This window comes from Amaranthus tricolor, chromosome 3 (genome assembly GCF_026212465.1).
Source record: "Amaranthus tricolor cultivar Red isolate AtriRed21 chromosome 3, ASM2621246v1, whole genome shotgun sequence".
NCBI lineage: Eukaryota > Viridiplantae > Streptophyta > Magnoliopsida > Caryophyllales > Amaranthaceae > Amaranthus > Amaranthus tricolor.
Window position 1 is genome coordinate 22066461 of NC_080049.1, and position 26029 is coordinate 22092489.

At 32.0% G+C, this 26029-nt stretch overlaps 3 protein-coding genes across 4 annotated transcripts; 2 read left to right on the forward strand and 1 right to left on the reverse strand.

Moving 5' to 3' along the window:
• Positions 1 to 3695: 3695 nt before the first annotated feature.
• LOC130809317 (probable mediator of RNA polymerase II transcription subunit 26c) lies at positions 3696 to 7902 on the forward strand. The gene is made up of 10 exons (XM_057675038.1): positions 3696 to 4126; positions 4225 to 4650; positions 4737 to 4805; positions 5151 to 5233; positions 5349 to 5425; positions 5576 to 5637; positions 5716 to 5749; positions 5854 to 5987; positions 7010 to 7094; positions 7175 to 7902. The coding sequence occupies exons 2-10, from the start codon at positions 4294 to 4296 to the stop codon at positions 7273 to 7275; spliced, it is 1002 nt and encodes a 333-aa protein (XP_057531021.1). The 5' UTR covers positions 3696 to 4126; positions 4225 to 4293; the 3' UTR covers positions 7276 to 7902.
• A 6688-nt stretch (positions 7903 to 14590) lies between these two features.
• Positions 14591 to 16907, reverse strand: LOC130809318 (uncharacterized). Of its 2 annotated transcripts, XM_057675039.1 has the most exons (3): positions 16521 to 16907; positions 16258 to 16375; positions 14591 to 15525 (listed from the first exon to the last, which is right to left on the reverse strand). In XM_057675039.1, exons 1-3 carry the CDS (start codon positions 16638 to 16640, stop codon positions 15284 to 15286), a joined length of 480 nt encoding a protein of 159 aa, XP_057531022.1. In that variant the 5' UTR covers positions 16641 to 16907; the 3' UTR covers positions 14591 to 15283. The 2 variants fall into 2 exon arrangements, with proteins under 2 accessions (XP_057531022.1, XP_057531023.1); XM_057675040.1 differs by lacking the exon at positions 14591 to 15525 and having other exon boundaries at positions 15688 to 16375.
• Positions 16908 to 22817: 5910 nt separating this feature from the next.
• Positions 22818 to 25702, forward strand: LOC130809319 (uncharacterized protein At2g23090-like). The gene is made up of 3 exons (XM_057675041.1): positions 22818 to 23182; positions 23285 to 23325; positions 25354 to 25702. The coding sequence occupies exons 1-3, from the start codon at positions 23110 to 23112 to the stop codon at positions 25471 to 25473; spliced, it is 234 nt and encodes a 77-aa protein (XP_057531024.1). The 5' UTR covers positions 22818 to 23109; the 3' UTR covers positions 25474 to 25702.
• The last annotated feature ends 327 nt before the right edge of the window (positions 25703 to 26029 follow it).

Genomic DNA, 26029 nt, shown 5'->3' on the forward strand with positions numbered 1-26029 from the left:
GATCATATCTTCTCTAGTCAGTAATAACTGTCTGCAAAATTGGAAATTGAGATTGTTCCAACAAACCGGATGCCACCAATGATTCTGCTGCAGTCTTACATAAGTTCACTCACTATATTTATTGCAATGGCTTACAGTATTGCAATGGGTCACTTATTGAGATGCAACAGCCTTACATTATTGGAATGGTTCACTTGTGGATTTTTGTCTCTATCCTAGGTGACTCATTTTACAGGAGGAAAATCACCAATTGCCCAGCAATTGGCTATTGAATCTATTGAGATGCTGATTTTATTGATGTTTCCTCCAAAAGATGCTAATGAAAAGTGAAAGACAAGATTATGACTTCGTCAAGACGCAAGAGCAGTCTCACTGCTGAAGGATTTGATTTTGTTTATGACTTAAATGGTAGGTTGTTCTTAATTTATATACAAACTCTTTGTTCAGTGCTTGATGAAAACGTGGTTTATCATCTCTTTTTCATTGCAATCCATGGTACACAATATGATTTTTAACAAGCATGACGCTTTGAATCGTTGACCAATAAACACTAACTTTTATTGTGGTTTTGACAGTATGAGAGTGTATGCGCAATGCATTACAGCACATCCATCAGAAGCCAATCAATTTGCACTTGGACTTAATGATGGAGGCATCTGTGTGCTTGAGCTATTAGAATCATATGGGAAATGGGGCTCTCCTCTAGCCGAATATGAATCTGGAACTAGCAATGCAACTGGAGCAAGTCAGGACTTCAAGATGATCAACTTTCTATCGTTTGCTAATCAAACCACTTTTCCATTTGTACAATATACTATGTAAACAACAATTGTCAAGAGTTGTACATAAGAGATGTACTTTTGCTAATTTATTATATTTAATAAAAATCTGAATTTTTATTTATTTTAATTAGTTTATTTATTTATTTTTTATTTAATCTATATCATTAAAAATGATAATAAGTATATTATTTGTGTACTGAAAAATATTTATTTGTATCTTTTGTTTAAATAAACGATACAAATAACAATTATTTGTATTGTTTATTCTGAACAAACGATACAAATAACTATTATTTGTATCGTTTATTCCAAACAAACAATACAAATAATGTGTTATTTGTATCATTTGTTTTAAACAAACGATACAAATAACATGTTATTTGTCTCGTTTATTTGACCAAAGATACAAATAATATGTTATTTGTAATCTTCTTATTAGTAACCCCTAATAAAATATACAAATAAACTTAAAACCAAGTTACAAATAAGGATTTTTTACTGACTATATATGTTGCGATTCTCCTAGAACCGCAGCAGTTTTGAACCGCAACATATAATATTGTGTCATATGCTGCTATCACAAGTGCTGTGGGTTAAAACCGCAGCATATAACAGGGGTAAAATCGCAACATATAAGCTTTTTTCCACTAGTGGTTAAGCCTTTTCTTGTTATAATACTTAACGAGTTATTCAAGCATATTCGTGAAAGTGTTCCTTGGTGCATGTTATATTTGTTGGGAATACATCACATGTGAGACAAAAATCCCACATCGATAAAATAGTAGATTGTCAAAACTTACATATATATTGGGTGAGCTAATTCTTCTACTACCATATGGTTTTGGGAAATAATAAACCTCAACAAGTGTATGGGCAAGTCAATGCTATTGACCCGTGGGTTTGTGGGCCTGAGCCCATGGGTGTCCCGTGTCCACACGAGTGGGTCACAGTGAGATTATGTGACGAATTATCTCGGCCTAATAATATTAAGGTAATACGATAATTTGCTCGTAGTTGAGAGTCCGAGACTAGTGAAAGAGTCAATGTAAGGTTAGAGTATTAAAGGGCGTCTTTAGATAGAAAAGAATTGTAAATAAATTGCTCTAAAATGGAATACTTATATTGCAATTTAAATGGAGGGAGAAGGTTTGAAAACCTTATAATTTGAAGCTTTTGTCAAGAAAGAGTGAGTGTGAAGGTGTCTATGCTCAATAGAAATCTTACATATGCATGCACAAGAGTGACAGGGTCTCATTTCCATCTAGATGATAATATTAGACGCTTATTATTGTTCTAATTTAAATAGTAGCTTATAATCAATTTTTTTAAATTTCATCTGATTTTTTTAACTAACTTAAAGCGTCAACTTCTATTTTTATAAGTGCATTACTATTTGTCGTTATTTTTTCATTGTGGCACCATATTTTTTCATTAACATTTATTTAGGAATGGAAATCAAGTAAAATTATACCGGTTTTCGCTTCGCATCCACCTCAGTTGGAGCAGAGAAGGGTTTGGTGGTTAGTGGGTGGACATGGGTTAGAAAACTCCTACTTGCTATCATGAGCAGTGAGTACGTGGTGGGTAAGAAAAGTCCTGCCCCATACCCATATTCATACTCACCTAAAATTTTAATCCCATCCGCCCTATCCGTTCCGCCCTATACCCAACTGTCCTATCACATACCCGTCCGCTCATATTTACAATGTATTACTTTATATCCATTTTGTATATTACTATTGATAAGAAATTACAAATGTTAATTTTATTTTATTATATGGTAATATTTAATTAAAATTAGATTTATAATTAAATTTGTAAACAATTGCAATTCTACAGAGCATATAACATAGACTATGGTTGAATCTGGTGGGTGTACCCATAGATATATCCAGTTGGTCATAGTGGGTGAAGATGAATTTAAATGTATATCCAGGTGGTCAGGCGTGGGTACGAAAATTTTTACCTGCTATGGGTATTGGGTAGGTGATGTGTATGAAAATTTTAAGTGGGCATGAGTACAAAGGAGGACATACCACACTTGCAATTTTGCCATTCCTACTTTCAATTATACCCCTATCTTAAATATTCTGTAGCTTAATTATCTCTCTAAAACTCACAAATAAACACTTATTTAATTTAAACACAACATATGAATTTACGTGTAGATTAATTAGATTAACAAAAACACATGGACAACACAATCAAAAATGTGACAAGTGACAACAAATAAGAAAAATGCAATTCGATTACTTGAGGTGTTAGTTAAAGGTTAATTATTTCATTTTAATTTACATTATTAAAAAAAGATTTATTAGGGTCACAATACACGTTTCACAAACTAATACTCTCATATTTTAACTACTCATCGCATTCAATTTTTGGTTAATATTCAATTATCATTTAAATTTGTATTTTATTATTAGTTTATAAATTAATACATAATAATCTTATTTGATTTCTTTTAATGAAAAAGTTATTAATATTAACTATTCATGAGTTTTAATTATACCCAATATGAAATACTAGTATAGAAACTCGTACAATGCATAAATTTATTAATATAAAATATATAAAAATATAACTTTAAAAACTAATGCAAGTAAATATTATTGTGATTAAATTTATCGAATAATGATTTTTTAAAAATTTATTCATCGAATACATCACTTTTTCATTCAATTATATATATCAAATTCTAGATTAGGTAATTGCAATAATAAATTATATAAATACTTTACACTTAATTTAGCTTCAATTTAAAAAGCTCAGATTCTAAATTAAATATTATCATGTAATCAACTATCATCTATTAAAATAATTATATTTATCAACACACCTAAAAAATGACATTTGATATTTTTCAAAATTTTTATTATTATGTATGATTAATTCAGACAGACAAATCGCATACGAAAAATTAATTCATAGAGAATATCTGACTGAATGATGAAAAAAAAGTAAAACTATAAACTCTTCATCATCATTTCTCAAAAAAAACTTCAAAACCTTTTTGTTTCTAATGCTTCTTTTTCCTACTGATATCTGCATATACCGTTGTATTAATTGTATATGATTTTGTTTTAATCAATAAAACTATTATAATTCACCATCATAAAATCACATTACATTAGATATATACAGGTACAAGTACAATATTAATCACCATGTATTTATTTACTATAAATTAATCAAACACCCAAAACTTGTGAAAATCTTATTAACAAATTAAAGGCAAGAAGACCCATCAAAGGGTAAGAAAGAAGAGCTCCATCGTTGTATCAAATTAGTAAAATTCAGGGTTTTTTTATTCGCTGACAACAACTTCAGAGCCAGATCTATAGGTAGTTGCAGTTTTATTTTCTCAAGCATTAATTTCATCTATGTTATTTTGGTCAATTTTGTTGATTGTGTAGATCTGTTTTATTGCTGTTTATTGCAGAATCACCAAGTTATTGATTATGGAGGTGGGAAATTTTAACTGGGTTTGTTGTAAATAGTGTCTTTTAGGATGGATTTGGGTGATTTCCGAACAATTTTAGGTAAATCAGGGGTGGGTATATGGGATTTTATACAAACTGCGATTAAGGTAGCATCTCTGGATTATGGTGATGAGCTTAAATCAAGAAGAGACGGGATTGTTGAAAATTTATACACAAATTGTCATAATTGTGATAGAAACTGTGATGGGTTTGCCAATGATTCTGCTATTGCGGCTGCTTTTGGGAGTGAGAGAGAGGTGAATCATAAATCTAATTCGCCTTCTACCCCTGCTTCAATTGGTGGTGGGGAGGAGGATGAGGAAGATGAAGATGATGAGCTCAGAAGAATTCTGTCTATCAAAGAACAGATTGAAGATCCTGATCAGGTTGTTATTCTCATTAATTTGTTGTTAGTGTTCATCATTTTTGGTTTGATTGATTGTATAATAATTTGATTATGATGAATTTTTAGTCTGAAGATTCATTGATTGATTTGCTTCAAAGTTTAGCTGATATGGATATTACATTAAAAGCTCTTAAGGTCAGTTTAAAGCTTTTGAATTAAGAAAGAGTTGATTTGTTGATTGCATTTATGGCCCGTTTGGTAGGTGGCGTTAAATGGTGGTGTTAAAATCTCTTGCCATGCTTGTCCAAGTTCAATCATCTCATTTTTTTTATAAATTTCGTTCCAATGCATTGGTATTAGGTGGTAATGGAAATTTGTAAAATTTTTTTTATCAAAGTTTCATAATGATATGGAAATTTTGATGAAATTTTACACTATAAATCATTTTTATTACCACAATTTAGTATCGCTAACCAAACGGGTTGTTAATGTTGTATTGAAAAATTGGAAATGTCAAGTTTATGGTGATTATTTGTGAAGGAAACCGATATTGGAAGACATGTGAATGGATTAAGGAAACACCCATCGGGCGATGTTAAGAGATTAGTTAAATTGCTTGTCAGGTTTTGATTCTATTCAATCTCTTGTTTCTTTTTGATTTGTTATGTAAAAGGAAGGAGTAGATATGGAATTGTTGATTAGATGTTTAATCTTTGTTGGGTTTTGTTTTTCTGGTAGAAAATGGAAGGATTTGGTTGATGAATGGGTTAGGTTAAACCGTCCTGATGAATTACAATCTTCCAGCAATCTCATTGGTCTCTCTCCTCGAATCCATTTTTAGTTTGTATTTACTTATTTTTCTCTAATTATATAAAGAGCAAAAAAAAAAAAAAAAAAAGATATATTACATGTGCTGGATCTTTTTGTTTTCCCTGTTGTATGTGACCGTGATTTACTCGCTTCAGCTGACGGAGACTCGCCTCAGCAAACTGTTCTAAAGAATCATCAAAATGGTAATCACAATCAGGTATATTTCACTTTTCCAAAGAATATGAATATGCTGCAAAGCTTTCTTTATTTAATGTTTGTTCATATATCTTTTCAGGTTCCTGATTTTTCTTACTCTCCTAATCCACAAAGTAGGAATCTGATTCTACGACGTTTAATTACATTACGTTAAGTTTTGAATGTGGCTGATGTTCTTTTCGCTGATATTGTTTTTTTGCATTTGTTGTCTGCGCAGATGGAAGTTCTGGATCCGATAAGAATTATTTGGAGTTGGAACCTAAGCAGAAAGCTCCTCTTGCTCCTCCCCGGAGAGATCCTCCGGCTAGGCCTATGAAGAGATCTTCTCCAGCATCAGCTGCTCCACCCAATGTATACTTCTTCGTGATCTCAATTTTTCTTTTTTGCTTATGAGAAACTAGTGAAACTAGAAAACAGTATGAGCCTTGGTTTTCCTTTCACAGCTTGGCATTTTCAATTGCTCAAATTTTTCCTTTGGTTTTCAAGATTATTGATCGTTTTCCTTGGATGAAGTATAAAATTTTAGCAAAATTTTTTGCTGACTTTCAATGCAGGAGGTTTTCGAAACAGTTTGGAATGAATAAAAAGGAAAGATAAGTTGCTTGACGTCTATTTTAAGGTCTTGGAATGTAGAAGAGTTGATAATGTTGTCATGAAAACGAAGTTTATTAGAAAAGCTTTTGGAAATGTTTTCATTCAAATGATGAGTGCCAAGGAACAAAAGTTTCTGTTAAAAGAGTTAGGGGGTGTTTGGTAAAATGCTTATTGGTCAGCTTTTTGGTTGGCTTTTGGCTTTGACTAAAAAAAATTTTGGTAAATGACTTTTAAGCCAAAATAAAAAAGCTACTACAATTAATTTTTTCTGGTTGGTTTTTGGTTTATTGACCCACTTTTTCTCTAATCAACAGCTAACGGCCAATATTTAATTATATCAAACATCAATGTAAACAGCTGATTTTTCAGCTAGCTTAAAAGCCAACAACACAGCCAACATAACCAGCTGGTCAAACAAGCCAACTAAAAAAGTAATTAGCCAACAACCAACAGGTTATTGCCAAACACCCCATTAAATTTTAGGATTTTGGCTTGAAGAATTTTCTGTTTCAGTTTCAATGTGCATCCCATTATTTATATGTAGTTGCAAATGATGTATGCTAGCTAGGGTTGATCGGAAACGACCTCTTTGTTATTAATGGGTAAGATTGTAGAAATACATATCACTGTTCCTAAGTGGGGAGACTATTTACGAGCCACTTAATATTGGTTATTGGAATTTTGTTTCAATGTGTATCGTTGTTATCTCTTCTAAGGAACGGAGCTGCAAAAGCATTTTCTTCGAGTTTTAATGAATTAGTCCCATTTGGATATTGCAGACACAAAAAGAGGTGAAGATTGACCCAGATAGGCTGGCTTCCGCTAGGAAACGACTTCAGGAGAACTACCAAGAAGCTCACAATGGTTTGGCATCCGAAAATCTCAACCATAGCAGCACTTCTTTTCTTCTGTCATACTAATTGTCTGCGTTTTTTTCGCTGAAGCTAAAAAGCAAAGAACAATCCAAGTGATGGACATCCACGAGATACCGAAACCCAGGAACGCCTTCTTTGGAAGAAACAAAGGTGGCTTTCAGAGGCACTAGTTGTCTTTATCGTCTCGTCTCAAAGAGAGAAGAGATTTTAAAGAAAACCCGAGAAAAAGAGGAGCAAAGCAGTAGTTTTTCTATGTCCTGCAGTCCTTGTTGAGTATAATATTTTTGTTTTCGGAACAATATACCTCTGCTTTTGACGATTCTCCCATCGATTATCCTTAGCAATTTGTTGAATAATGAAGTTGTTGACAGACTTTGTATAAGTGTGAAACTTCCTCATGTTCATAGGATTTTGCTTAGGGAGATTCTTATCATATGTAAAAGAAATGGAGGTCTTTTTAACTCTTCTCATAAACCATATGAGATGGCCAAGTAACAGCAGTAATCGTCTATGTCGTCTTGTTCGTCTCGTGTTGCATTTCAATACTTCTCTATCTTCGATATAACGAGAAAGAAGACGAGTGCATATTGACACGAGACATTAAATGAGAGAATCCAAATGTTGTGAAAACACTATTGCGAACAATTTTAACTTAGGGGAATTGTAATGGAGTATATTGAAAAAGGACATTACAAACGTATTGTATTCCTTGTAAAGTGGTGTATAAACTAACTTTGCTCACCATATTTTTTGTAATGGAAGAGATCAAAAGAGTATATGTCATTTATATTGTTTGATAAGATGCTCTCTTCCCTTTGATTTCGCAAAAAATTCTATTTTTGTCTACTTAAATGAGTTTGCTAAACTTAGAAATATTCAAAATAGGCTCGACGATTTAACATTTACCCGACTATGTAATCAAATTAAATTTGACTCGAATTCAAAATGAATTTAAAAATATGTAAAAATCATACAGATACAAGACTCGATTTTGAACCGATTTGAAATACTTGATTCAAAATTGACCCGATGACTCAAATGAGCACCACTAACTACATTTGTGTATATTTTTAATTAGGCTAAATAGTCAAATTAAATTAAAAATAATTTACATAACTTTTGTACTCAAAGTACTATTTTAGTTGTTTAGCTTGAGAAATTTTTTTATAATTTTGAAGTAATTTTGAAGGTGAATGATATAAGTAATGATTTGTTTTAGTGTTAGATGTAGATGTTTAACACATTCTTCTAGATTTTTAACACTTTGATATTAAAACACATAATTTTGTTATTTGTAAGTATCACTTTAAATTTGGATAATACACGTTTTAATTGTTTGGTATCCACAGAAAACCCACAATGACTATTTTAATTATAAAATCAGAAGGGTTTAAAATAGACACGATGATTCGACATTTATTCGATTTTGTAATCAAAATTGACTTTGACCTGACTTGAAAATTAATTTATTTTTATGTAAAAATCAATGTGGAGGCAAGATTTGATTTTTTACACCGACCTGAAACACATGACTCGAAATAAATTATATGACTCGAATGAACAGCTCTATACAAAAGTGAGGATTTAACCGCTACAAACAACAAACTTGAAATAATAGTAGTTTAAATAGATATTAAGGGTTAAAATATTATCTCAACAAATATGAAAAAGGTAAATGGGACTATTAGGATAAATAGGAGAGTATTTTACATATTTCATTTTATTTTAATTTATCTTATGCAATTTATTAATTTTGACTATAAGCTCATCTTTTTAATTATTATTCACAAATTTTAATTCATCTATTCATTTAATTTCTATAATTCTAATATTTATCTTACCCTAAAAAATAGAAAAAATTAATGTTTCCGTTCTCTGCTGTACTTTCTGTTTAGAATGTTTCACTTTAAGAAAAGAGAAAATTTGATTAGGGTTTTGGAGACATATATAGAAGAAAAAATATATCCATATGAGATCAAGATTCGTCTTAACGACTAATGTATACTACTCCGTCCTCTTTGAATTGTATTAAAGAGGAATTGATGTATTTTTAAGAAAGTTGTAATAAATGAAGAGAGAGAATAAATTGTGTGGATAAAATTAAAAGAGAGTTAGAATGTGTGGATGAAATTAAAAGAAAGTGATGGGTCATTAGCCAAAAATAAAAATGATGCAAATTAAGTGGGACGAACCAAAATGGAAAATGATGCAAATTCAATGGGTCGGAGAGGGTATTTTTTATCATATATATTTTTTTATTATTTTTATGATATAAAGAGATAATAAGACTTAAAATTTGCTTTAAAAGATGTGCAAAAAGTAAACAAGAAGAAAAAAAACGGAGATAATAAACTTACCTTATCATACGTTATACTAAAAAGTTTGAAAAATTCTAAGTATTACAACTAAAGAGAGTTCTATTAAATGAAACTCATTTATTGACATGACATTTAATCTTGATTAATATATCTTCCATTAAAGTATCTTTGACTAATATTAATTTATAGTTAAGATGATAAGTTAAGGAGTATAAATAACTGCATAATATATTGCGTACAATTTTCAAAGTTACGGATTTAATTTATATATATATAACTGTCAAAATTAAAGAATTTCTACTATATACTATCTCCGGCTTGATATTTTTAATATTACTAGTTGTGGGGCCGCGTGCTACACGCGCAGTCCCCCAAGTTATACTATCTAATTTCATAAAGTTATTTTATACAAATCTATTAACAATAATACGGATAATAATATTAGAATGTCAATGTATATCAAAGAAGTGAAAAATGTAAGGGTTGCAGGTGTATGTGGGACTATCGATGTGCATTTGATGTGACATTGGTACAAAGAGCAGGCGTGATGGGTTGGAATGGTTGTGATATGTTGATGATTGTTGATGTGTTGTTTAACATGAACATTGTATTGTTGATGGGTTGCATAGTTATTTGAATGGGTAGTGGCTGAGCAGTTATGTTGTGGATGTTGTTGTGATGTTGTATTAAGGCCTGATGTTGAGGCACATCAATGCTTAACGAGAGCTGAAATGACTACCTTAGCTAATTTAGGAGTTAGGTTGTTCAAGAAGCCAACCAATTCATTTAAATGTAAATATAAATATTATAATACTCTAATTGTAACATAAGAAAAATTAATTCGGGAATTTAAAATAATTAAATAAATAAATAAATAATATTTGGGTAAGATTCGAATGAAATCGAGAATAGGTGTTTGGGTTCAAAACAATTAGGAAATCTTCTATGAGTCATGTAAGTATAAAAATAAAAGAAAAGAAAAAAAAAATAAAATAAAATAAAAAGAAACAGGAATCATTTTTGTGCCTCCATTCATCATCTTCATCAACACTAACTTTTCAAACCTTAATTTCATGAGTTTCAAGAACTAAAACAACAATGGCTTCCTTTTCAAGCCATTCGAAACCTTTCCCCTTTCATTCCTATCCTTCTTTGTCTTCAATTTTCGAAGGAAATCAGAGCCCTAATCCATCTTCTTCATTTGATTTTCGAAGCAACAAAGCCCTAATCCGTTTGATATTCACCCCTGATTTTCGAAGAACAAGACCCCTCATTCTGCATCTGATTTTAAAATTAGGGATAAAACAACATCAGTTGATTCTTGTAAACACAATGACAAGCAACATCCGTTCATCGGTGACCAGCCTTGATTCTTCCCTGTTCTTGTGAGTTTCGAAAGAAGTAAACCACAGAACCTTGTTCCCAAGTCTGATTTCTGAGCGACATTATCTTCTTTGGGTTTCAATTGCCGCCATTCTATTGAGGTAGTAAATAAATTCATGTTCTCTGTCCTTTTGAAGATTGTTTTTATATATCTTATTATCAATTTGCAAGCATCTTCGCATCTTTTCTTCTTGAATTATTTTATTCTTCTATTCCATTTGTTATCCTTAAGAACCATTACCACAATGTTTGACAATAATAAAAGAGATGGGCTTGTGTAGATGATATTAATTTGATGGATATCAAGATTATGAGTTGTGCTGGGAAACATTGGTTATTGATAAAATATTGGATTAGTTGATATTCTTGAAGAGATTGTTAGATTCTTTAGATGATTATTGACTTTGGTTTAAATGTAGACGTTTGTGTTTAATTAGACATGCTAAAACAAAAGTCTTACTTAAGCTTTAGTCTTAGGAGGAGATGTAATAAGTTATATATTAGTATTATAGTATCGAATGCTCTTTAGTGATGTTGTGACCTTGTTATGCTCAGGAGACGACATCATCGAATAACCTTCTAGTTGATTGCAGTGAACCGATCTTGACTTCTTGAAGCTTCTTTTCGGTGAGTAGTAGCAGTCCCTTAAAGGGTCTAGCCAGACTACATTCTTGAAAATAAACTTTTTACTAAAACTCTTTCGAAATTGGAAATTATTGAGACAAATGATGTTGTGAATGCTTATGTTGATATTATGATATGGTCAATGGATTGGGCTTGCGAGCTGGTCATTGACGGAGTTAAGGAACATTGTTTCTTGCTCCCTGTTTTTGAAGCGAGTTGTCATTCAGATATTGACTAGCTTCACTCGAGAGCGACATAGCCATAGAGCTATGAGGCACCTCTCAAACTAGACTCTCTGTGCGCACATAGATCTGGAAAACTGATGTTGCTTTTAAATCCTTATTTGGAAACTACTGTACAGTTTTGGATTGTTACTTCCCATTCAGTTTAATCTGACCCTCTGTTGTTTCCAACTTTTAGTTTGATTACAGATCGGAACCGGTCGGGAACGATGAGTTAGCGGTGTTGAATAGCGTTCCAAGGATGTATATTGAGCTGAGCACGTGGGAATTTGTAGTTTTGTATTAGGTTTTTGGATAAAATATTAGACTTGATTGTGTTGGTTATATTGGACTTGAAGTGAATTGTATGATTACCTTGTATTTTAGTAAGATGTTTGGTTTGAGAATTAGCTAAGTTAGTTACGTTAAAGAGCTGGTGACCCCTTTTGCTCCAGTTTTGGAATTGTAATTTAAGTTTCTTAGGAAATGAATCCCGTGATGACCCTAATTACTCAGTCAACGGTAAGTCGGGCTGTTACAATAATGAACCAGCTGCTTATTGTATATGTAAATTTTACAATAATATTTAGTTAAATAATAAGTCTTCCATACTCAACATTTGTTAATGGTGAACTTTAGAGAAGGAATCTCTCGTATCAACATAACAAATTCTAATTTGTTCATAGTTTGTTAGATTTTCATGTTGGCACAACATGAGATGATGTAGATTTGGTATTCTTAATGTTTCGGTGATGAAACGAGGAAGTGCAAGACACTTGAAATACTGGAAGTGGGAGCGTTGTCGGGAACAGCAATTCGCGGAAGGAAGTGACTTGAATTCCTGCAACACAACACGTTAGCCTTGTCCGGGGGATGATTTCCCAGAAAACCCCTCCGACGCTCAAGTTAGAACGGAAATCAGAGATTAATGAATAAATGATGAGATGGAGAATGTAGGAATATGAGTGTAGGGGCGGAAGTTGCTTATATTTTTGGAAGGCTAGTGAAGAGGGTCGTGAGGATTTTAGAAGGGCTATTATCAGATGATCCTTCCTTTGATGCTGACTGCCTCTATTTATAATGATGGAGAGGAAGTTACTTTTGGGAGAAGGTTGGTTATCATGCATAGTAGTAGGCGGTTATCAACACTAAAGGGGAACCATGATGGTGAGGAGTAAAGGGAAGTTATCAGAGGGAAGTTAGGGTTCTGGGAAGTTATTAGCTTATGGGCCAAGTAAGGAAGATGGGGATTATAGAAAAAACCCCTTGACCGAAAGTCAAGGTCAACACGAAAGGTCAAAGGGTATTAAGGTAATATGACATTAATAATTTAAATAAATAAATAAATTAAACAAATGTTACCATGACACTTAACAGGTAAGAAAATACAACTTAAAGTATATATCAAAGTTTTTATGCATGAATTTAGGTTGCATTTTGTTGAGATATTTCAGTAAACATAACTGATAATAAAATGAATTTGATATAGTAATAGTCTAACAAGCAGATAAGCAAATTGCATGATAGTTAAAATGTAATAAGCAAATTTTTAAAAAGGTATACAAATAATTTGGGATAGCAATAGTCAAACTAAGTGAAGGGAGATTTTTATTCAACAAAAGCACATCTCTACTTTTCAAAATGTAAAATAAAAATATTTTTAGTAAACTAAATTGAATTGTTCTGTCACTAAACATTTCTCTTCAGAATATAGTTTTGTCTCTAAATTGAATTGTTTTTGTAGTGTGTGGCATAAGTGTTAGGATGGTTTATCCCACATCGACAAATTAAAGATGGTGTGCACAATTTATAAGCTATTGGAGACCTTCTTCCTATTGCCATATGATTTTGGGATGGTATATACTCCTCGGCTTGTGAAGTGTGTGCACCTCGTGTTTTCCCCGATAATTGCTAGCATTCACAATAAGTCCAACTTAATTTAATATGGTATCAGATTCGAAGGTGGTTCCTGGTATGATGTGGCTCACATGTGAGAGGGAGTGTTAGAGATACTTCACATGTGAGACAAAATCCCACATCGTTAAAATAGTGGATTGTTGACTTGCATATATATTAGGTGAGCTAATCTTCCTAATACCATATGGTTTTGGGAAACAATAAACCTCACCAAGTGTATGTGCAAGTCAACGCTCTTGACTCGTAGGTTTGTGGCCTCGAGCCCACGGGTGTCTCGTGTCCACACGAGTGGGCCACGGTGAGATTATGTGACGAATTGTGATGACCTAATATGGTATCAGAGTCGATGGTTCAATCAAAAGTTAAATATGGTAGGTCCGAAAAGAATGGCGTTCCTGCCCTAATTGATTACTCTCACATGCGAACTTGACGGGGGTACGCATGTGGGGGGTTGTTGGGATGGTTTATCCCACATCGACAAATTAAAGATGGCGTGCATGCTTTATAAGCTATTGGAGACCTTCTTCCCATAGCCATATGGTTTTTGGATGGTATATACTCCTTGGCTAGCTTGTGGTAATGGAAAAGGGTAAACAAAAAAATTTCTATGATCAAATTAACTTATATTACCATGGGAATAATATGATATATATGATGATAATTACTAAGATTATTGTTTAATTAATCTTTAGTCTAAGTTTATGGCTAATTCTTAGGATACTATTGCTAATTTCTTATTGGTTGTAGAGCTTAATCTAATGTGCAACTTTCAACTACTAAGATTATTGTGTAATTAATAAAGAGGAAAATAAAGCTCGAATACCATTAAGCTTTTATTTTATCTATATTCTCATGTTGTTACCCTAAAATTGACCATTTTATAGTTTTACACATTGCTCTAATCCCATTTTGTTTGACATTTTAAAAAACCTTTAAGTAATAAAAGAATAATGATTAAAAAATTTGCTAATGCAAATTTTATTGGACAAAATTGTTATTTTTAGAGAGGGGAGGAAGGAAAATAACTTGTGTTGTTCATGTCAAGAATAAGGCTCGAACAACATTAACATCAAAAAGCACATAATTATTAATTCTTTTGTTACATTATAGAAGTATATATTACATACATTTGGTAGATCGTTATGTATTAGACGAGCTAATTTCTCTAATTCATCACTTTAAAATTATAAATAATCATTTTAACATACTAAATGTACATGCGTTAGTTCAATAGAGATGATCTTATTATGAGACTGTCTCATGTAAGAATTTGTATCATTTTTTATATTGCACCACCTTTCAAAAACATTGGAAAAATATATTAAATCTTGTAATAATTGCTTGATTAGAGACTAAGTATGAAACTTAACCTCTAATGTTACCAAAATCGAAAGGCACGAAGTAATAACTTGATGAACTGATTATAATTTCAATGACTTAACAATGTTTAAAGGAAATTAAACAAATGTAAAAGAACACAAAGATTTAAGGAAGTTCACCCAATGATGACTACGTCCTCCGTGGTATGTAGTTACTTGCTTACATTATCACAATTGAGAAATACAACTCTTACGATAAAGTATTACAAATGATGTAAGAGAATACAAAGGCTATGTGTTTAGGCTTAAGGGTTTGCGTTTAATGATGTTTGGATGAACAAATAAGCTCCCTATTTACAAGGGATATCACACTAAGCAACACTCAATACATTAAAGCTAAGAATTAATAGCAATAAAATAGCTCCAAAGAACTTGAAGAGCCAAAAATAGCATCCTAGGAACGTCAGAAGGTCCGCTTGACCAAAGCAGAGGCTCGCTCGGTCGAGCGGCCTGGTCGAGTAGGATACAGGAAGCTACTGGATACGTTCTGTTTGCTCGCTCGACCCACCCTAGAGCTCGCTCAGTCGAGTGGTCTGGTCGAGCGGCCTTCAGAGGGCATTCTGACAGCTTTGCTCGACCTAACATAGTACAGCATTTTTTCAACTTCTTTATTAAGCCTCATAACTCCCATGATTAAGTCTTACTTCATTATCTTCTTAACTCATGAATCAATCCACACTTTAACCACTATCATAAATCACAAACATTAAGTCACAACTTAATACACCCATTCAAGTCATCTATAGGATTTCATCCATGAGAGTCACACATAAATGCACACATCAATTATGCACTCAAGTCACACCATTAATCTCAACAAATCTAATATGATAAATTGACCATTGTTGAACAAATACAAATTAAACATAATAATGAAGAAAATCTCCAACAAATTAAAATTAATACAAAATCCCTCAAATTTAGAATTTTATTTATTTATACAAATGAATTACAACCAATGCAATCAATCACAAACAATATCTAAAATTACATTTATTTACCATCAAATTCAACATCAACATAGTACAATCTTGCTTTACTCCCAATAAGCTCCTCAAAATCTTTTCTTCCAATTTCCTCCCAATCATCCATTATCATCATCTCATTCTCAATTCCCTCTTTTTCTTCTTCTTCCTCTATACTCTCAATCTCAATCTCACGCAACTTTCTCTCTCCTCCATTTTCTAATGATTCTTGATCATCAAATTCAGTCTCTGTATTACTATCATCAATTACAACATCTTTAAACTTGTTTTTCATAAGATCATTAGTTTTTACATTAAACAATTCTATTTCTACTGGAGATTTACCTTCAAATGGACATTCCTGAAGCTTGATCACTTCATCTGTGTAGGGAATGGCTTCGAATTTGTTAGTGTTGATTGCATAGCCGGATCGAGATGACTCTCGTGTCCGCAAGTGAGGGCACTGACATAAAACAAAAATTAAAAGTTTAGAAAAAGGTGTTAGGAATTGAACCTGAGACCGACAATGCAAATATGTTATGTTAAAATATATTTATGATTTTTAAATTTTTTTTATTAAATTATTTATATAATGATTGTGCTCTTACTGGGTTTGAGTTCTGAATTTGCAACTGGTTGATTGGTTGCATTGATACGAGCTTGAAGAAGAAAGATGTAAAGATTAGAGAGACAAAAACAGTGAGAATTAGTTGAACATAAAGTTCCATAGAGGGAAATGGGAATGAACACTGTGTTTTCCTGCTGATTTTTTCTGATGCTAAAAAGAATAAAAAGGGTAAAGAAGAGCAGAGCAACAGCAAAGTATATCCAATATGCTTTACCTTTAATGGATTATTAATTGCTTTAAAGTGAAGTACCACATAATAAGTTAATTATAATAATCCCTGATATGAGTTTAAAATGTTACAAAACTATTTTTGTATTGTATTTTTCTCAATAATTGAACAAATATACCTTATAGACTTGTATAACCTGTTTTAACCACCATGATAGAAAATCTAATTATTAGATTAAGTTCTGATATACTCACATCGTTCTCTAATGTTCTTTCCGTTTGGAATATTTCACCTTAAGGAGAGATAAATTTAATTAATGTTTTTGAGACATATTTAGAAGATAAAATATATTCATCTAAGATCTTATTAGATTATTCTTATAATTTTTTATTATGTATATTAGAAGATATTAATGCTCAAAATTTGCTTTGAAAACTGTGCAAAAAAGTAAACTGAAAAAACATAAAAAACAGAGGAAGTATTAAAAAAATTGTCTTCGAACTGGGTTAAGAATTTTTTACAAAAATGGAAATGTTGGCTAATTTAGTTGGTGAAATCTTATAAATAGGGTATTTGAGACGAGCAAATTATATATATATATATATATATATATATATATATATATATATATATATATATATATATATATATATATATATATATATATATATATAATATATATATATATATATATATATATTCTATTTTTTGTATCGTTATGATAGAATATATAATACATATATGAGAATTTAAATTATCAGTTTAAATTTTTAGTTGAATCAATTATTTAATATATATTATACTTGAAATTCATGTCATAAATTCAAATTTCAATAACTCAATTATCCCTCCTTTGATGTGAAATCATTAGCGTTAAGTATGAGTTATATTTTGATATGGGGGAGCATGAAACAACATATAATATAGGCATCAATCATCAAGTCGAGTTAGTTTCTTAATACCCAATAATTTTAAAAAGAAATAAGCAACCATAAAATTTATGTACCTCGTAAAATTTTGGAAAAAGAAAATTTGTGGCTCATAGAATTGTAGAGACAATTAGTGGAAATGGTTGAGAATATGAGAATTGAGATATATGATTGAGAAAGGCTAACTGAGGCAGGGGAAGAGGAATTTTAAAAGTGGGGCCAGCAAGAGAGTAAGTTGCAGTTAAGGTATCGTACATCAGATAAATAATAGCAAATAATAATAAAGCACATTACTTGACGGCATTGGTAGAGTAAACCTCTTTTAGAGGATCAATTATGTTCTTTATCTATGACATAATATATTCTGGCTCCTTATTAACTAGTAACTACTAGTCTACTAATTAATAATAATAATATATACTCCTAGTAATACTTTTCTTTTAAACATGTTTATTGCAATATGGTATTTTAAACATGTATAGTGTTAGAGTAAATGTCAAATTACTTATGTGTGAAGTTGATGGTTCAATGATTCAAACAAGACACATTTTGTTGTAAGTAATGGTGAGGGTGTAAAGGAGTTCACTGCATTAATGGTGGGGCTTTGAGGGAGCAACACAAGAGGATCTTCGGTGTGCCTTGATGATGGTGCAACAAAGAACAAGAATGTGGTGCAAAACCGGATCTCAAAGCGATCTGGATCCAAAAATCCATTTCTTTGGATAGTGAAAATCATGTGATCCGGTTCCAATCCGAATTAAACTGGATATTCGAATTTTGGATATTAGGTTTTCGAATCGCATACCGGATATTCGATTTGTAATTTTTACAAAACATTTAAATTTTTTTGGCATTAAAAAATGCGATTTTTTATACATAAATATATAAACTCGTCTTATTTTAAAATTAAAAAAAAATTATTTTGAAAATATGACTGGATAGTGAAAAGTCTAATTTAATTAACAATAGATTAGTTATGCAATTTAATTGTAGTTAAACAAGTAAATATTAGTATACTCAACAATATATAATAAACAAATTTATTTTATAGAAAATATTAGTATGCAATTTAATGGTGCAAAGGGGTTGCATTGGGTGCTCAAAGGAGAGGTGTGTACCTTATTAAAGGATAAAAATTAAAGTTTTGATGGATGTTTATGATGTGACAAAGTGTTGGAACCAAATGAGAAAATATATGTAATGAGTGGCAATAATAAAAAATAATCAAGACAATATTTAAGATGGTTCACCAATCGATAGGCTACATCCACCATCTAGCATAGGATTATATTAATGTATTTAAAGGAAATAAACAAACTTGAGAGGAATTGGAGATGGAGGTTTAATGTAAGAAGAGAGGAGCTAATTAGAAAGTAATCTTAAGCAAGAAGGATGCTCTTATAAATGAGACTTTAGTGCAATCTAACTAAGGCTTAGAACAAGAGTATTTATAGGGAAAAGCCTTGGTGCCCAAGGTTTGCTTCATTCAAGCACCCACTAACATTTAGTACAATCTACTAGTGTATTTGTTTGATTCTTGATGTGCTCGTTTGTAGCACATTTATCTCCTCATTGTAGTGTCGAGTCTCGTGTTTTAGAATTTTTTTACACACTTTACGCATGATTTTATCTTGCTCTTGTCTCCATGGTGTTTTGAGGTAATTTCAGGTATTTTCGAAGATTTCAAGGTATTTTACGTTGCGTATGAGACTTAGACATTTCGATCGAAGATTAGAGGCGCATATCGGAGCCACGACAAGCATTCCAAGTCTTCCTCAAGGTCCTCGCAAAGTCCGGAAGGCATCCAAAACTTCAAAAGACGAAAACAGGCCAAGAAGAGCTGGCTTCGGGCGAATTTGAGCTGGCTTCGACCTGGCTTCGGGCGAATGGTCTTCTACTTCGGCCGAATGGATCTGAAACACCAAGAAACGTGCTCAAAACGCCTGGAAAGCCCGAATGCACCTCCATTCGGTCGAATGAGGTACCATTTGGGCGAATGGACCCCCCAGACTGCGCGACTCGTTTTCTTCGCAAGTTTATTCCCGAGGGCTTTTAGGGCTTTTTACCCCTTTCATTCCTTAGCTTATAAATACCCCCTTGTATCTGAATAAACCCCATGTCTAGTTTGAGTGCCTTAGTGCCTCATTTTAGAACATCAAACCCTTTAATGCTTTCTTTAGTTTTTTCCCTAATATAGATTTGTAGTGCCTCATTTATGCCTTCATCTTCTTTCTTTATGTAAGTTTACATTTCCTTTATGCTTAAATGTCTTTCTTGTTTTTATTTATGCTTTCCTCTATTGGTTTCCTAGTGTAGATTTATTGTTTCATTGTCTTTCAATTCGTTTAATGCTTTCTTTATTGTTTCCTTGCTTTCAATCCTTTCTTTGTTCATTGCTTTTGCCTCTAATATGTTAGAGTAGTTTCTTTAGGGGTTTTAGGTTAGAGAAACCCTAGGTTCGGTCTTGTCTTCAATGTTTAGGATTAGGGTTAAGGTTGATGATGATTGTTGATAGATATTCGATTCGAATCTTGTCCTGCCACTCCTAGAGAGACATAAGGCGATTATAGGTTGTTCGCGTGCCTTATAAGGTTACCAACTTCCTCTTGATATCTAGAGTGTCTTGATTGATTATCGTTCGAACTCCCTTGACCTAGCTTATCTTTATTTCCAATAGACCATCCTAGGGTGGACATATCCTACTCCCCGCTTGTCTTTCATTGTTGAATTTCGCTTTTTATTCTTGTTATTAGTTAAGTTCACCCACCAACCAACCTTCCATATAACTAGAGGTGATCATGGGCGGCCCGGCCCGCCGGCCCGGTCCGACCCGGCCCGAAAAAGTGAGGGTTTGGATACCAAAATATGGCCCGATGGGCGGGTTTGGGTAGAAAATAAGTGGCCCGATTTTTTGGGACGGGTTTGGGATTTGGTGTTTGGCCCGCGGGCCGACCCGGCCCGGCCCAAAAAAGTGTGTTTCTCTTCTTTGCAATTCAACAATAAACAAATACCCCACAAGGAATATTAAGCTCAACATCTAATATTGCACCTACATAATTCTTAGCCGCACTACTCTTCTGAGCATTGAGCATCTAATATTAAGCTTATTTTACCATAAGCACAACCAATTACTTGTAATTTGTATAATATGTAATATGTAACAATTATTTGTAATTTGTGTTTTAAATTATGTATAATATGCAACAATTGTATTTGTTTATTTTAATTATTTGTAATTTGTGTTTTTAATTATATATAAATACTATATAATATAGGCCCGCAAGCCCGCATGGTACGGGTTTGGGCATGAACTTTTTGGCCCGCACTTCGGCCCGACCCGAGCCGGCCCGCATTAATGGGCAGATTTTTGCCTCTCGGCCCGGCCCGGTGTTTGATCACCTCTACATATAACCTTCCCACACCAAGTCTTTAGTCTAGCATCCCTTATTCTTGTGGTTCGACCCCCGACTTACCATTACACTCGTTGTAGTAGTATCAGGGTGATTATAAATATTGTTTGTATAACTGGGCTTTTAGTATTAACGACGTGCTAGAAACCACGGTTATCAATTCTCCATCATCCAATCACAATGTAGTATTTGCATCCTCTTCTTAATTTCTCTAACAAGATAGATTAATTAATTTTCTTAATCTTGTTTTGATTTCTTGGTAAACAAAAGTCACCAATAATCGTAACAGGTGCTAACTACGAAGAAATTTGATGGAAGGAGAAGTAAATACTTAAGGTTTTGGGTGCCAATGATGTTATAAACGACAAAGTTCAAAAATGTTACCGGTGGTAGAGGGGTGGTAACAAAGTAATGGTAATAGTTACCTCTATTTAATGGATATTAAAATACCAACTTTATTAAAAGAAAAACTTTAGCATACTAAAATGCCAATTTTAGCATACCAAAACACTAAATATCTAAAACACTTTAACTAGTTTAAGTAGGTTGAATTTGACGATTTGATCGAATGTTTTTAATGATTTGTTTAAATTTTGATGGTAGAGAGAATAATGGGTATTAACAAACACAAGTTTTCTTTTAAACGGTCTAACTACAAGACGATATTAAATGGGGTTAAATAGTCCAATTAATTAACTTAATTAAAATATTAACTTTGGATATTAAAACTTTCATTTTTCTTATTTGGGTTACTTGTATATACTTGTCTCACAATAAAACAACCTTATACAAGATATGTTCAATAATATTTAAAGTTTTAAATTTAAACATCTAAAGTGAGTTTTTTTTTTTTATTTTATTTTTATTTTTTTTTATGTATAACATCGAATGTTTGAATTTATGTAGTTGGATTATTTAGTCAAATTTAAACTTGTCTCATGGTTGACCATCTTAGATAAAAATTCGTAATTAAATATAATAATTGAGATTATTTTAGAAGTCGATTTTATATAAACTTAATTTACACTAATATAGTATGCACAAACCTTAAATCTAAGGAGGTTGCAGTAGATAATGTAATTAAGTTGGGTTGAGAATCAATGGCGTGGACTTATGAACGAAATATTATAAGAGTGTATAATAACAAAAAATGGTGTGGATTGGACTTACTTTTATTTTGGTGCGTTTGGCTGGTATTCAAGTTAAGGGGGCATTCTATTCGATTTGATCTGATTTAACACTAAAATCAAATCATACTAAAATTTTTTATTTGCAAATTTTTTAGTGGCCCCTGTAAACCTATAAGTTCACGGTTTTTAGTTTTCTAAATTAATGTATTTGTTTATATAATATTTCGCACCTACAATATACCAAATACAATAATTCGTAATTAGTTGATCGCATCAACATATATCAAGTACTTCCTCTGTTTTTATTTACTTGCATCTAAGGACACTTTCACACGTCCCAATGCACTAATTCAATTCTTAATATCTCTAATTATACACATCCAAAAACTATAGAAATTAAAAATTAATAAAATTCACATTGAGACAATTCTAACAAGATCATACATGACTATGTTTTAACCTATAGATTAACGACAATATAAAAATTAAATGACATTGATAAATAGTGCCAAATTAACCTTGGGGGCAAGTAAAAAAAACAAATTAAGTATAATAAAAATGCATTTAAAATTTTTTAGATAATGGCCTATTTTAAAAAATAAAAAACCATGATTTTTATAAAAAATAAAAAGATACAAACCGTTTAAAACGTAAATCATACCAAATACTAATACTATAAATTTATGTGATTTAGTTTGCAATTTAGACCAAAATTTAGCCAACCCTATTCAACTAAAGAAAGCAAAGTGGAATACACTGATAACATTAGTGCCCCATTGCCCGCCTCTCTTTATATGTTCTAGAAGTTGCCCCTGTCTCTCTCTCCTCTCTGAAACTCGTAACCAGTAACAACTAACAACCACCAACTACTCTGCCAAGAAAAAGAAAATTCCGCAAGTGAATTAGGGTTCTTTCTTGATCGATTCAAAAGATGGGCGGCGGCAACGGTCAAAAATCCAAGATGGCTCGTGAAAGAAACGCCGAGAAGAACAAGGCTTCTAAAGGTTTTTCCATTTTCTTTAATTTTTTTTTAACTTTTACTTGATTGACTTCAAGTTTCTGGATATCGTTTTTCGATTTTGATGGATCGTTTTGATCTGGTGCAGGAAGTCAACTTGAAGCTAATAAAAAAGCCATGAATATCCAGGTACCGCATAGTACCATGGTGTATTAATGTTATAGTTTTCCGTCTGCTGCAAATATGTTTAATTGCACTTATTTTGCTTTATTAAATTGACTGAATACTGTTTTACCATTTTTGTTTGATTTTCAAGCTTTAAAATTCTGGGTTGTACATATCTGCAAATATTATGAAATTGTATTGTATAGATTTTGCCGATTCTATATAGATGTATACATAGCTTTTATCCGTTATTAGCCAAAATGATTGGGCTAGATCACTTCTACGGGTCATTTGGTAGTCGTTATTAAATCATAAAAGTTATGAACCATTTGGTTATGATACCAATTAATGGTAATAGAAATGATTTATGGCGTAGATTTTATAAAATTCATCCTTTCATTTTCACGTTGATGAAACTTTGATTTTAAAAGTTTTTTTTTTTAACAATTTTTATTATTAACTAATATTATTATATATTTAGTTGGTGATTTATTAGAATGAATTTTATGAAAAAATGGGATGATTCAAGTAGCATAAATCTATAAAAGACTTTTCCGCTAAATTGATAATAAATTTTCATTATCATTCTTATTATTTGATACAATCATCAGTGTAATTTTAGTATTTTAGTTCATTACTATTTGGAGAGGTGGTGATAAGTGATAATGGAAGATTGTAAATAATATTTTTTTATCATTAGTTTCATTCTCATGTAAATAACATTGTACAACTCATGAACATTTAGTATTATTAACAAAAACATAAGGTTAGGGTCAAAGATTACGGGCTTTCACCATTATTTTCTATCACTAAGTCATTGTTTAATGTTACTCGGGGCAGGAAAATGTTATTTTAAGTACTAAGCGTCTAAGCCCATCGGAAGTTAGTTTCCCACTAACCATTGGGAACTAATAATGTTTGGCAGGGTGTTTCTAATTACCACAATCATTGATTATTTTGATGAGATTTAAAAATAATAAATGATCTTCAAGATTCAAACTTAATAATAAATTAAATTTGTCAAATATGTATTCCATCAAATCTTTTATAGTGGTTGGCTTGTATGTTCGGAGAAATTTGTCAGATTTGCTAAATTGCACACTTTGTTTACGACAGAATTTCCTTATATGTGATCATTTGCATACTGCGTTGGGTTGTCCGATTTTTAACAATTAAGCTACTATTGCATTAAAAACACTTAACACTTAACAGCTTACACTTAATGTTAAGTACCTTCAACTGTGATTGATTAAGGTGCTAAAAAATAACTGATTTATATTAAACTTGGTTTGCCATTGGATTTTATGGAAGACCCCTACCATTCTTGCTGCGTTAAAAAAAATCAAGATACTTGGTCACATACTATTTATATTGAACTTGGTTTACGATTGGATTTCCTGATTTGCAACCTGGAGTGAGCGCGCACTTGATAGAAATGACATTGCTGTAATGAGGTTTTCATTTATGAGTTGAATCATGTTGTGTTTGGAACTTCGGTAGTTTGTAATGACATGACTAATTGCTTTAATTATATTGTAATTTTAATCAGCATTTACAAAAGTTCGCTAATTTTGAGATTAGGGCCGAGCAAAACTTTTAAGTTTCCATTTGATTTCAGAGCGGGACACTTTTTACTGAGTATGGCAAACTGCATTGCAAGTGTTGCTTTTAAGACCCACAATTCTATAACTCGATACTCTTATTTGCTCATTGTTACTTGTACCATAGAAGTCGATCTTATAACTTGATGCTAATACAAGTGTGCTAAACATGTTTTGTAATTGAAATGCTTGTTCTGCTTAAGGATTGTGTCCTCTTATGATTTCAAATGAATGATGATGCTAGAAAGCATCTGCTGCTGCTAGCATTTTTGTTGATTACAGTTTAGAAGGACAGAAAGTCCGAAAGAATGTGACTTGCTCCGACCCTTTGAGTTTGATTTGCTTTATGTTAAATCATTGATTTTGGGAGAGGTAACTGATAAATGATGAGTTCTATTATCTAACCACGTTCTATCTCTGTTCGTGTTAATATTTCGGGTATTGGATGCAGTGCAAGGTATGCATGCAGACATTTATATGCACTACATCAGAGGTGAAATGCCGAGAGCATGCTGAAGCGAAGCACCCGAAACAAGATGTCTATGCATGTTTTCCACATCTCCAGAAATGACCCATTATGATGGGTGTATCAATGTGTGTATGCTAATTTAAGCAAGTGGGAAGAAGTTCCCGAACAGAAACGAATAGGAAAGCAAAGTATGGGAAGTTGATGGTTGAGATTTCATGCCTTGTGTGATATGTATCAAGAAATAATGTATAAAAACTCTTGAATGCTGTCTTGGATTGTTTGAATTGATCTGTGAAAGTTTGTTCCTTGAATGAAACCTTTTATTTATGAACTTCTTGATCACATTCAACATGATCAAAGTTTTGTGTTTTGGCCTGAATCTTTAAACTTTGATATTTTAGTGGCTATATTACACAAAAAATAAATATTAAGGCTGTAATTCGCAAAAATGTTAAACTTTAAAGTTGTAATTCGTAAATCATTCTTAAAAAAATTAAATAGAATATTTGAAAACATTAATTTGAATAAATCAAATTTCATCGTTGACACAATGTTTGGATTGAGAGAAATAGAGGGAAAAGTAAAGGAAGAAATTTGAAAAGGTAAAAAATCTTTTATTTGGGTAACAAAAAGAAAAGTGGGGGATTTGAAGGGAAAA

Excerpts from the sequence above, each read along its gene's own strand:
- LOC130809318 (XM_057675040.1), bottom strand. The coding sequence starts at position 16,640 with ATGGAACTTTATGTTCAACTAATTCTCACTGTTTTTGTCTCTCTAATC. Across the intron at positions 16,376-16,520 it reads AAATTCAGAACTCAAACCCA|TGCCCTCACTTGCGGACACG; the intron begins GTAAGAGCACAA and ends GTTTTATGTCAG.
- LOC130809317 (XM_057675038.1), top strand. The coding sequence starts at position 4,294 with ATGGATTTGGGTGATTTCCGAACAATTTTAGGTAAATCAGGGGTGGGT. Across the intron at positions 4,651-4,736 it reads AGATTGAAGATCCTGATCAG|TCTGAAGATTCATTGATTGA; the intron begins GTTGTTATTCTC and ends ATGAATTTTTAG. Across the intron at positions 5,638-5,715 it reads AAAATGGTAATCACAATCAG|GTTCCTGATTTTTCTTACTC; the intron begins GTATATTTCACT and ends ATATCTTTTCAG.
- LOC130809319 (XM_057675041.1), top strand. The coding sequence starts at position 23,110 with ATGGGCGGCGGCAACGGTCAAAAATCCAAGATGGCTCGTGAAAGAAAC. Across the intron at positions 23,183-23,284 it reads GAAGAACAAGGCTTCTAAAG|GAAGTCAACTTGAAGCTAAT; the intron begins GTTTTTCCATTT and ends GATCTGGTGCAG. Across the intron at positions 23,326-25,353 it reads AAAAAGCCATGAATATCCAG|TGCAAGGTATGCATGCAGAC; the intron begins GTACCGCATAGT and ends TATTGGATGCAG.